Source organism: Anser anser (assembly GCF_964211835.1).
Source record: "Anser anser genome assembly, chromosome: 10".
NCBI lineage: Eukaryota > Metazoa > Chordata > Aves > Anseriformes > Anatidae > Anser > Anser anser.
In genome coordinates, this window is record NC_139730.1 from 10160998 (window position 1) to 10174649 (window position 13652).

At 40.6% G+C, this 13652-nt stretch overlaps 1 protein-coding gene across 2 annotated transcripts in view; it reads right to left on the reverse strand.

Annotated features, from left to right (window-relative positions):
- SH3GL3 (SH3 domain containing GRB2 like 3, endophilin A3) overlaps positions 1 to 5674 on the reverse strand; it is a 53414-nt gene extending 47740 nt beyond the window's left edge. The window contains exon 1 of one of the 2 annotated variants that reach the window (XM_083849629.1): positions 5488 to 5674. In XM_083849629.1, the coding sequence (XP_083705755.1) occupies positions 5488 to 5532 (45 nt within the window). In that variant the 5' untranslated portion in view covers positions 5533 to 5674. Of the gene's footprint in view, positions 1 to 2115; positions 2257 to 5487 lie in introns of those variants that run through there. The other variant, XM_083849628.1, reaches the window with a different exon arrangement.
- Between the last annotated feature and the right edge of the window lie 7978 nt (positions 5675 to 13652).

Genomic DNA, 13652 nt, shown 5'->3' on the forward strand with positions numbered 1-13652 from the left:
TTCTTCCGCAAGAACTAAGCTCTCCAGCAAAAAGATACAAACCAATCAACCAACCAACAACGAAAATACCTCAACAAATACTCTATATACTAACAAGCCTTGAAAGCTTTACATAGAGCTTCAGCTTCTTCTCTCATCATCTGAAGAATTAAAGATGAGCAGTGTATCATCTACCGCATAGTTTTATAATGACTGGATTACATAACAGGAGTGCCCAGCCACAACACAGGTAAAGATAAACAATACTGACCAATTTGATATCTACATGTACATAGAGGAATGTTATTTTATTATTTTTTTTTGTCCTTGACAGTGTCTGAGGGTTTATTCTTCTTTCTGAACCATGTACAAGAATTATAATTATCCATTTCAAAACATCTCAGACAATAAACTAAATGCTAACATCCTTTTCCCTGCTGTCCTACCACCATAATTCTTACAGTTTTACCAAAGGATACCTCAAATTATTTAATAAAAGCTCAGAGACCTCTCTCTGCTGAGGTCTTGAATTCATCGTGCCCAATCCAGGTTGGATGTAAAAGAACAGTATCTCTCAGACTGTATGATAACAGCTTCTAGTCCTAGGATAGAAATCTGCCAGTCAATAAAGACTTTCTTTTTGTGTCTCAGTGGCAAGTTCAGTTTTTCTTTGTATAAAGTTTGTCTCTTCCTCAGTTTACCAAAGTACTTCAAGTTTGTTTGGAAGCAAATACTTGTGTAAATAAAATTTTTGTGTATTAATGCGGTCAACATGGACTTCAAAAATTGTAAATATTATGTCTGGGCTAGTATCATAACATTACAGAAAGGAACACTAGTCAGGAAAACAAAACAAAGCAAAACCCAATCAGCAAGACTATTCCATATAATAAGGTCTCAGTTCTGATCTGATTTCAGTCCAGCAGATCAGATCACAATGCCACATAAATCACTGGAGTAATAGCAGAAACCTGGGAGAGAAAAACAAGCATCCTTGTAACTGTTGGTGATAGCCAGAAGCAGGAAAACAAACAAATACAAAACAAAGAAAACACCACACCATTGAAAAAGGCCTTCAAAAATGTTGTTAAAAATAGATGACTACTTGAAAAGACAAACACCATTCAAGATATATAAGAGAGGAGTGCCCAGAGCATATACTTTCTTGCTCTAAGTTAAATCCCTTTCAGAAGACAAAAAAAAAAAAAAGTTGTAACAACTACATTTTTCTTAGAAAATCTGTTCATCTTTATGCTTATCTACAGACAGTAGAGTCAGCTCCTGAACAGCATTACCCTATCCTTCTTCACTGACAGGAACAGGTTTAAGAAACCAATCTGCATTGACTAACAATCCCTGCTCAGGTTTACGTTACAAATAAGATATTCAGAATAAGAGGCAGTCACATGTTTCTCACAAAAGTAATAATTTTTAGCATCTCTGAGAAGCTAAGCCTGAGAAATACACTACGAATAAGTTGTTGATACTGAGACTGCAGCTATACACAGACTTTTAGCACAACTAATTATTTAAAAAAAAAAAAAAGCATTCGTGGTCAACAGATTTCCGACACCAGCATCATGGCTGAGCTTCCAAAACACCCCAGGGGAAGGAGGTTCTCAACTCACTAGCCTCCAACTACTTGGAAAAAAATCACGTACCATTACAGTGAGATACCAGCCTGGCTGTAGTTTCAGAGCACAGCACAAACTATAAGAGCAGCTGCTGACTATTAAGACTTTCTTATTCGCTCTCTATACTTACTGTTTTTCTACACAGGAAAATCACTCTAAAAATACTCCTAGTATGCATCAGAAGATGCCGTCCTCCCACCATCTGGGTATCCCACATACACAGCCACCATGAGAACAAGGCCTACAAAAACTGTAGGCAGAGATACACCCGCCTACATCAAAAGGTTTCAGATTGAAAACAGGAAAACAGATAAGATATGTCAGAGTCTGAAAGTAACAAGAGACAAATTTTCATCAAGAACAGAACTCTGTGAAGGTTAACTTAAAAAAAAATATATATATATATATTTGAAAAAAACATTCAAAACCAGAAAAAAAGGCGAGTTCCACGAGACACGCACACGAGTTAATCAGCTCTGAGAAAGAGCCTGCCCTCACTTACCAGCCAGGGAGAGGTGGTAAGATGCCACAGGGGATCTGCTCGATGTTTCATTAGCCAAATGAGTTAGCACTCAAGGGATGATCGCTGATATTAGATGGACAGGAAAAAAAGAGCTGATCCTCACTCCAGTTCACTCATTTCAATTTAAACTTGTAGCCTAAATAATGAGCATAGTAAAGAAATTTCTAGCATACCTGGAAGCTGTTATCTATTACACCACAGACATATAACCTTGCTTTGGGCCTACCAGTTCTGTGCTACTAGATGAAGCAGTTATTAAGGTATTGACACTGGAGTAGAATCACCCCTTTAGATATTACGATACCTAGCAAACTAGCTAAAACATCGCTCCAGAGTGCAGAATTCATTGCAGCACCTCCAACAGATGCACATAACTCAGAGTTGCCTTCCAAATGTTGCTACCAAACTGGCACTTAGGTGAAAACCTATACACACATGCTGTTCTCAGGGGGGAAAAAGTACTGCTGAGTAAAAAAAATCCAGGAGAAAACCATAAAGAACACTTACTGTGAATTTATGGTTTGCAAACGTAGAGACATGGTGACTTTTTACTACACCAAGGATGTAATAGCATGTCATGCCTGAGATCCAGTGAGGGCTTTAGAAGCCATAAAAAGTTAACTGCTGACCTTTTCTTACAGTAAACACTTATTTACTTAACTGCAACTTTAGATAAACCGAGTTGGCATGAATCAGACAAACATTCCAGAAGGATTAAAGGAATAAACCTCCACTGTACACATAAAGTATGTCTTGCCTTTCTCCCCTACAGTCTCTAAAGCAAGACATGCAGAAGATGAAGGCTTTAAAAAAGAAAAATAAACCCATTTCCTTTGAAAAAAGCAGCTCTGCAATAGTTAAGTGGTTGTTAGAAAGACTACATAAAATAATATATATTGATTTACTTTATATATACATAGTTACAGATCACACAGATTTATATTAGCCCACAGTTCCACCTGAAATATAGACTATTTCAGCTGAATTAAAGTCTGTTATTGCATGGAAATAGTATATTTTGAAAAGAGAGGGATCGTGTCACTTCTTTGATATTTATTCACATTTTTGAATGAATTTGTTAAATACAGACTGCCTTAATGCACTTGCTTTATCCTTCAGATTTTCTGTCTCTAGGTTCTGCCAGCCTTCAAATATTATTCTCATTCCTCAATCACATGTCCTGGCACAATTCTCCTTCCCTTCAGTATTCCTCAATGTCCTCTGGGAAATTTGCCAGTTTTTGTCATCTGCCCTCATTCTCCTTTGGGAACACTAAAGCAAGGAATTAATTTCATTCTTTCTCCAAGTAATGCTTGTGTCTGCTGTTAACAGTTACCCTTGGCATCTCTCATCCATTCAATATGCAAAGGTATACATCTCCTTAAGTGATCCTACAGTACTTAGAGATTTTATAAATGCCCTGCTGAGGAATCTCTTTCACGCTCTGCATTTGTTTGTTTTAGCATTGTGCAAAAGAATTTAGCTAAAAGACAGAGTAACAATATTTCTATTCTGTAGGTGCCCTTACTGTCCCATTTTCTGTTACTTTCCACGATTGTTTTCCATGTACCTTTATTGGCATGAGGGTACATCTGAGTCAGAGATTATAACTTAGTTATTCAGATCTGTACTGATCAAGTGTTTGAATGTAAATATATATGTGTGTGTGTGTGTGTGTACATATGCTATTTCTTGTGTTATTTTTTTGAGAATGAGCTCTGAAGTGTCCTGTGTTCCTCAGGTATGAAAAAAAAAAAAAAAAAACAACAAAAAACAGTTCCAGTATCTGCTTTTTCCTGCATGTGAACTTCCTACTAAACAGCATTGCCTTCCCTAAAGAAAGGCTTTTTCAATCCATTTACTTTAAATTTCATGCTCAGTCCTTCATTTGAAAATAAATGGAAACTTTACCTTTAACCTAAGCAGAAGATTATTATCTGAGTTATCCATCCCTGTTTCTTGCTGTAATAAATACTAGAAGACGTACCACAGCATTTCAGGAAATACACTGTCAATTTCAGTATATTCTGTTGTTCCATTTTGCCAGGGCTACTACCTTTACCAGCTTCCCAGATGTATTTATTTATTTATTTTTAAATGTTTATGCGACATCTGGGCTGGATTAAGCAAGCAGCAACACAGTTGCAACTGTTAGACTGGAAGCATTTGTTGTGGTTACCTCTTTAACTTCCTCTGCTAAATACCTCCTGCTACTTCAGTTACAAACTTGCCATACCAAAGGCTGCATCACTGGCTGGGATGTTAGGTGCCAGAAAAGCCAAAACCTTTCATTAACTGTCCATGAATTTGTTTACCCAGGAAGTCCCACATTTTTGCAAAGAGATAAAGAAAGTCGACTAAAAGATCTAGGTTCGTGACATTCTTCAAGATCAGTACATAACAGGAAAGAAATAACAGGAGTGAAAATAAATGTTAGGTATATTTATTTAGCATATCTATACCCAACCAAAGCAGACATTCTGCATTTGGGCTGATGACAGCCCAAATATCTGAAGGAGGACCTGGAAAAGTGACAGCTAAGTCATCTCCAGACCTTTATTTTCTCTGCCCTCTCCCAGGGCAGCTGTCCAACTTGACGAACAGGCTACAGACAGGAATTTCAGCACTGTCATTATCACCAAGGAGAGCCGAGGGAAATACAGATCTCCCGGGAGCTTCTGGCCCCCTTCACCAGGAGAATCCCACTGCCACCGCTCCTGGAGGCGACCGCGGCAATGCAGGGCTGGCACGACTGCGCTGTGTACCAGCCCAGCTGCTTAAGTGAAAGGGGTCTTACGAGAAATAAGCACAAGTACGAAAGATGCACAAGAGAAAACAGGACTGGAGAGAAAGGGGTGAGGAGAAGATGAAGGTTGACCCAAGAAAAGATAAAGTACGGCCTCTAGAAAAGAAGGGAAAACTCTAGAAACATGTGGTACCCCCTATAGGAGAAATGCACGGTCTGCCAGCTGTGAAACTACACCAGTAGTTTGTGGCAGAAAGCGGCACTGAACTCTTTGGGGAGAGCTGGAGCCTCACAGCAGCGAGGCCTCAGAGCCGAACCCGGCGGCAGCCCGAGCTGACAGGTGCCGGCACCCGGCAGGACGAGCCCGGGGCGGCCAGAGGCAGCCCCCTCCTGCAGGGGGGCAGCTCCGGAGGCTGAGGGGCGTAAGGAGGGGACCCGGAGGGACACCCGCTGCTACCGCTGCGGAGGTGGCAGAGGCTGGGGCTGATGCTGCTGGTGCTGCCGCTGCCTCCCCGAGCCGCCGAAGGGGCCGGAGCCGCTCTGCCCGGACCGGTGCCCCCACCGGGGCTCCGCCACCACCCCGTCCCCACAGGCGCAGCCCTTACCTGGCTGGCTTTGTGAAACTGCTTCTTCAGCCCTGCCACCGACATCCTCCCGCCGCGGCCGGCTCCGCCCGGAGCCGGGGCCCGATCCCGGAGGCGGCTGCGGGCGGGTCCCGGCGGGTCCCGTCAGGTGCGGGCGGCCCGGCCCGGCCCGGCCCGGCCCCTCGCTGTGTCACCCCGCGCGGCTGGACGCGGCGCCCGCCTACCCGCCGCCCCCATTGGCCGCCGCGCGTCCCCATGCAAATGACTCAGCCAACGCCGCTCTTCCATTGGCCGCTCGCGGGAGCTTATGCAAATCGAAGCGCTCGAAGCCGCCCCCGCCGCGGCGTTGCGAGGAGACCGCCGGGAGCGCGAGGCGCGCGGCCTGCGGCTCGGGGGGCGCCCGCCGCCGGGGGGCGCCCGGCACGGACCCCAAATCCGGCCCCAACCCGAGCCCCCAGCCCCGGCCTGAGCCCCAGAGGCAGGCCGCAAGCCCTCCGTCCTCTGACCTGTCCCAGCGAGGCTCCAGTTTTCTCTTTTTACCTCACACCTCTTGTGTTTCTCTGTAGCATCTCGTGTCGTAGCATCGCATCTCCTGCATCCCACATCTGCCCTCCTGTGCTTTGTGCTGGCGGGTGTGACAGCTGTGGCGGTGGCTCAGAGCGCGATGGCCTGGTGCTGTACGTCAGCACGAAGCCCGCTTCGTGGTTTGACTCTGTAGCTGCGCTGGTGCTGCTGGAGGCTCAGGACAGCAGGATCCTGTGCTGCACCGACCGCTGCCTTCCGCAGGAGCAGACGGACTAGAGAAAGCTGTGCTGGAAGGGGTTTGGTTGTGTGCCTGGCTGCCGCAGGGTGAGCTGCCTGCCTGCTTCAGTGCCCCTGTGTCAGCGTGGTACCGGTACAGGAGAGGCGGGTGCCTCCTGCGCTGGAGGAGCTCTCACAGGCTGCCCTCGGGTTTTGGGGAAGATGTGCCGTGACTTCGGGTTATTTGGGAGTTATGGCTCAACTCAAACATGTGCACAGACCTGGAAGCAGCTTGGAGAGAGCCTCTGCAGGCTTTCACAGGGCTCTCGCTGTTCTCACTGTCAAGCCTGCTGGTTTTATTGCTTGGCAGAGAAAGGAGTTTCCAGAGTGCATTACTGTTGCTTCTTTCTAACAGCAATGAGAACAATGGCAAAAAATACCAGAATTTCCACAGTAATTGTCAGGAACCTACCCGTACCAATTACATACCACCATGAGTCAAAGCATAAAGACAGACCTATTCATGAGCTGAGGGACTTCTACTGGCTATTACTTTACAAAAGGAACTGTACAGGAGAGGCAAAAGGCACAAAAGAGAAGCTATGAGGATAACCAGATATCATTCTCTGGAAGACAAACTGTAAGGCAAAAAAAGTCCTTTCAGGTGTTTGGGCTGGTAATGTTTGAAAGAGCTCTGCAGTCACTGTGCTATCTGATGCCACTTGGGAATATGGAAGGAACATTTTCAGCCTCATTACAAGTTAATGAGATTACACCAAAGGCACCTGATTTCAACACCTCTTTTTCTTCTTAATACCAACAGGCAGCAAGATGCTAACTGTCCAGGCCAAATCAGGTATGGCTTGAATTAGTGAAGCATTTGCAGAGGTCACAGTTGACAGAGATGAAGTGACCTAAGTTTTGAGAGAGATTGAGATGCTGAGAAGAGAGGAAATAAGGCCTAAGAAATTGGAGTTCTGTAAAAGTTATTAAAGCAAACTCTGAGTGTACCATGGAATTGAAACAAAGCTTTAGCTAATCTTCAGCTTTAAGAAAGGGGGGACCAGAAGCATAGAAGGCAGGAGTTTGAAACAAGTCACTATGGAGGGGAATCAATGGATTATATAGCCACTGTGTCTGTTAGCTGTAAAATTGGATTATATAGAGAACACAAGTAAGGCAATATGCCTTCAACTTCCTTTTTTATCCCACATGTAACCTAAGGTTAGGAGTGATGTTGTTTCTGCTGAGATGATATGAGAATCTGCAAGTGGGAAATGCCCTGTGGAAATCCAGCTTCATAGCCTAATTGCCCAATGACACAGACAAGGTGAAAACCTAATTGATGAGCCAACTTGAATGGTCCAGGTGTTAATGATTTGGTAGAGACATCCTGAAAAAGACTATGGTATTCAGTTAAGATATAAGCAAAAGTTTCAGCTTGTACACAGTAATATAGACTGGCTAAGCAATAGCTAAGAGCATTATAATCACAGACTGTTATGCATCATGGAAAAATGGACTGTCATTTGCTGGACAACATTCCTTACATTTTAGGAAAAGTTGCTAATTCAGTCTGTAAAATGAGGGAAATTAGTACTAGTATAAAAACTACAGGAAGTGGTTCAGCTAAATGCTGACGTGTTGGAAAAAGCCTTATATTAAAAAGAACAGTTATAAGCAGAAGACAGGCCAGGGCATGGTACTACAAGGAATAGTGAAAAATACTTCACAGTCTGGGAAATGGGGCCTTCATGAGAAAAGTTCTAGATATCTGGATGTTTAAACAACACTTACAATCCCACCACTCTGGAAATTTCAAATTACATGGAACACGTTGCTGGTTCCAACATGTTATTGAATCAGAGGTTCTAAAAAGGACAGCGAATTTTGTGCAAACTATGAGCTCCTAACTGTATTTAAATCAAGGCTGTGATTATAAAATATACTCTGGCTACTTACGTGGTATAATTGGGCTTGAAAATTGGTCCTGTGAAATTCAAGACAGTTATCTGGATAAATGGATAAATTCATAATTCACTTAGATTTCAGTGTGGCTATTGATATGTAAAAAATCATAGTTCAGAAATTCTCTCTGAAAATGTGGTTCTGGTAGAAGCAAACAACCTTATAGGCATTTGGTTTCCAATGAACAAATTACCATACTTTTAAGAGTTGAAATTGCAGTAACGGCCATATGAAGTATTAGTTTTTCAGCAGAATGGAAACTGGTAATATTAAAAAAAAAAAAAAAAAAAAAGAATCCTGAGACAGTTTAGCAGTTGAAATTACCTGTAATCTGAAGCCAATCACATCCATGTTTGCTTGAATGCCTCTTAAAATTAAAATGAGAAATCTGATAGTGAAATTTGATCTGGGTCTTCAGTAGTTATTGCCACCAAAGAGAACATCAAAATGGGCAGGAATGATGAGTTTATGATGTTCTATTGGATTTGATTCTGGGCCACACTGACTACCTGTGTAAAGCACTTATTCCTTAAAACTTAGGTGTTCAAAGCAAGCTATTGTGCATTGCTTTACTTTGCAATATTTTTTTTGCATTATGAGACTCTGGATGTGCTCATCTGAATAATGGGGGAAATGGTCAGTTGAGTAACCAAGTTATTGCTTACCAAAACCAGCCAGAAAACCTATGAGAAACACACAAAGACGGCTTCAGCTGTAGCTGAATTAGAGAGTAGCAACCCCATGTTTTGGTTTCGTAATAGAAAAACATACAGGAACTATGCATGTATTCTCCTCAGGTTGAAGAAGTCTGAATTCGCACACTTCATCTTCAGAATACTGGCACTGGGGAAGGAGAGCAAAATCAAATAAATAAATAAACAAAAATGGTTTGTGTTGCAAAGATGGATTTCCCTAAGACTAAGTGTCCCTATATAGCAGTAGCAAGTGGGTCATTAGTAGAGATCATGCTTGGGCAAGTCTGACTTTCATGAAATGGTACATAAAATCTTTCGTTTGAAATACCTAAAGAAAATGAGATTGCAAGCACTTGGACCAAGTAGAGCATGATATTTAAAAGAAAAAAAAAATCTGCTAGAGGGGACTTGCAGAAAGCTTTAAAAATAAAACTGGCTTGGGTATAAGGTTGTGTCCTCTTCTTAACATCTGGGAGGTTCATCTGGTTCCCCAGTTATAGAAAGAGGGGAATCCTAAACTGAACAGGCACTCCTGCAAAGCATCGAACCAATTAAGTGAAGTAATACATAACATAGTGCCCCAGAGTGAAATCCAAAGGACTACAGTATTTGATGAAATTGGTTCCAATTACCTCTTCAGTGGGTTGTCTTGCAACAGAAAACCTGGGAAAATTACACCAACCGCAAACTACCCCAATAACAAAATCAGAAAAGAATTCTTCTGCTAAAAATGCCAAAGACAGTAAGGACATCTCATAAGCCTGTTTTAGCACCCTTTCTATATGCTTAAATGAAAATATATATACATTTAAAATAAAACAAAAATGTAGGTGATGTGAAAATATGTTCATATACAGGAGCAGACTAACACTACGGTTTTGCTTCTAGACCATAAACAAGCAATTCTGCACATCATAGCACTTGCTATGCAGATACATGAGCTCAGTTTTTTCTGACATGGCTTTGCATTTCAGTATACGTTTCATAAGAAAGGCAAGAACTGACAGTATTCTCTACACAGCCAGTTCTGACCAGAATTTGGAAAGCTCCCCATTCCACATGGACGCTGCTGGCAGTTAGAGCAGCAGTATGTGACCCTGGGGCCGGTAGACACTCTGGCTAACCTACTTCATTTGTTTAGGATGCTTGTGTTTGCTCTCCAGATCTTCTAACTAAATGTAGCTAGTGAATTATTTTTGGCATTTGTGTTTGTTCTTCTCAAGCAGACTTCCCATATGTGTTGCTTTACCGTTATCCAGATCTTCTTGTCTCCTTCCTGTGTTTGTGTTCCACATGCTTCTCCATGATTCTGTGGATACTTTCTGTCTTCAGTTTCTTAAATCCCTTACTCTTGTTCTGCAAGTGTCAACAAGAAGACAAAAGCTTGTTAGGTCTTATGGCATTAAATAATAAATATGGTTCTACCCACATGTTTCTTTTTAAATGGGATATAAAGATCTTAGATGAACTTAAAATCTAGAGGTAGATATTTTTAAAGTTACATATGTGTATACTATAAATAGGTACTCTAATTTTGAAAAGAACACAACAATCTCCTCTTCTGTGTATGCTGCTCTGTTACACTACAGCCTGTAAAAATGTTTGCGATCCCAACCTTGCAAATTATACTACATGGATGGACCTGGTACGTAGCCTGAACAGGTCCTGCTTGGAGATCTTGTAACTTTTAGGTGCCTATGTTGCTTCCGATAGCAGTAAAAAAAAAAAAAATTTAATTGTTACTATTAACGTATATGTATAGGCACTCAGCACTCACAGACAACTCTAGACCGTTTAACAGAAATGTGTTATCTGTGTAATTTAGAATAAAGATATGAATGTACTAACTGACTCCACATTGGAGACTGGAAAACTGGAAATCCTAGTTAGTATCAGTGCTAATCTTGGATAGCCAGGGCATTTTCATTTCCTCCATGCTTGAGATCTCTAACTTGATAAACCATTAAAAAAAATAAAAAATGGAAAAATGTTTTCCTTTGGGTAGGTCTGTTTGTCTGAAACTGAAATATTTTAGTTTTCTGACAAGTTGAAAACAAAAAATAAAAATCTAAATAAATAAATAAATAAGACATTTCAATGTCAAATTTCGTCATTTTCAGAGAGCATATTACTTCACATAAACATCTGGATTGCATGCTCGAGCCTGCCTTTTGGGCTGTAATCCCTACAGGGACGACATCTCCCTTAACACCTCTGTGGCCATCTGAGTGCCAAGGTGCATGTGGTTGGTGAGGGGAGCAGCGCATCGCACTGTGGGAGGGGTGGTCTCAGCATGAGCCCTGTGGCAACCTAACAAGCTCATGAGAAAAACTGGGGTTGTGAAATGGACTGAAAATTTTTTACATTAAGGAAAAGAGAAAAAAAAAAAAGTTTTTTTTTTTTTCTTGGATACTACCAAAAAGAAATACATGGTAATTTCTGAGCTGAAATTCTTAAACCTCTATTTTGGGGAGCAGAGGGAAATACCAACCAACCTCTTTTAAGAACTTGCTTTGTTTAAGGCATAACCAGTTGTTGGTGTATCAGAAATAACCACATAAGACATACCACTTTTTGCTGGCCTTTCTGAAGTAGCTGTGTGCTATGAAAGAGTGAGAATAAAAAAAAAAAAAAGAAAATAAAAAAGAAAAGAAACTTAGAACGGATCAATGTGGTAACATGCAGAAATGTTGCTCTAACTTTGAAAAAATTGCACCTGAGTTCTGTGCTGCTATTTCACAGGTGATAAAATATAGCTACCTATTTTCTGCACGGAGCTGCCTGTGTTCATCAGAGAATAATGACATTCTTATTGTTGACAATGCTCCAGCCAGGGAGAAATTTGAAATTGCAATGTCACTAGAAGAATAATGCTAGCTTCTGGAAGGTGTAGAGGATACTCATCTTCACGTTAAAACTATTGTATCACATATGCTGAGGATTGTTTTGAAGCAGAATGTTGTAGTGCTGTGGCGTAAACTGGAACACATTTACTCTTTGAAATCTAATTTAGAATTCAATGTAACTGCTCTTCAGTTGCAAAACAAAACTTTAAATATCATCTTTTAAAATCCTGGTCTTAATAATGAAGAAAACAAACCTTTTCAGTGGAAAAAGGATGCACAGAACAATAACACATGCTACCTTGCTTAGAGAATGCAATACATAATCTTCTTTGATAATGATTTATTCAGCTTTAGTATGTAAAAACATTTAATCAGTAAAAAAAAATGAGTAAAATAAAAATCCAAATAATGCATATTTGTACTGTACATTTTAAAAAGGGATAAAATAGTAAAAAAATGAAAAATAAAATCCAGTCATTTCCCTTCTCCATGTATAAATCTATGCTCAATTCTATTTTAACTTCATATTACAGGACAGAAAGTTGTATCAACTCTTGTTACACTGCATCCTTACAAAATACTCATTGTGGACATTTCAAAGAATTTGATTGATGTTTAAAAGCAATCTCAATATCAGTAAATATCTTGTAGCGAGCTCGTGAATATTCAGACATACCTAGTTTTAACAAAACTTTTACAGCATGGATGTTGTTTTGCTTTCAGTGTAATTTAATAGGTCTTTTGGGATCTGCCATGTTTGAACATCTGGGAATCATCACATGTTGTCTGTTGATCAATGAGGCAACAGGAAAGGCATGATGTGTCACAGATGTTAAATATGGCAATACTCCATAGACCGACTGGATCACAAATGGGAATGATCAGACTTTGAAAAATCTGATTAAGATTCATTGACTGGATAAAATTCAATTTTTTTCTCGAATTTCCTAACTGTTCAGATAACAATGGGTAATACAGTGGTCAAAGACTTGTTGGAAACTGGCTTATTTGGAGGAACAAAATGACATAGCTGAAGATGAGGACTTTTACTATCAAATACTTTACAGGAAGATGAATACAACTTGCCAGGTCCCTGCTGTCTCATCATGAAGATTAATGTCTACTACTGGATAACTCTACCACTCCTTGTAAAACAAAGAATATATAAATCAAATTTATTGTGTTAATTTAAGCATCATAGTTAATTGAGTAACTGCCACTATACTAAGAAACCTATTTCTCCCCCCTCACATACAAAGAAATAGCAGACACGAATTCCTTTAACTGTTAACCATGAATGCCACCTTCTGGTCTTGCACAGAAGTGCCCTTTGACAGGAAGAGAGAAAAAAAAAAAAAAACTTTCACCCAGTAGTGAGCAGATAACCGTTTGAGTTAAATCGATGTTAAAAATTTGTGAAATATGCACATGACTCCTGACAGACTTCGTTGCTTGCTCGTTGAAATTTAAAGGAACTCAGATATTTACTTTTGTAAAGAAATTACGTAGTTTAAAAAATAAACACACTTGACATTGACTTTCTGTAGAAACAACCTGGAAACCGTCGTATTTCAAGGTAGCAGCTGAATCAATACCACGAATGAAAACCTGACCTCACTGAAGCTGACAGAACTTTTGCCACTGACTTCAGTGGGGCCCAAAGTTTCAGCCTGTACTTCATGAAAGTTGCTCTTGTGTACTGATCTTTGAATTTTCAAAGCGTTTTAACAAAGCTAGGCGCGTATATTCTCCTGCAAATTCGGTGGAAATGGATTTTTAAAGAGGAAACTAGGAAGGTCTGCTCCCACAAACAATGAGCTGTACTTGAACATGGTAAAAGTTTTCAGAGACCTCTCGTTCCCTGTGATCAGACAGGACTAGCTATTGCTTTTATTGCTTGAACTTCTCCAGCAATAGACTTACAGTTGTTTAGCGT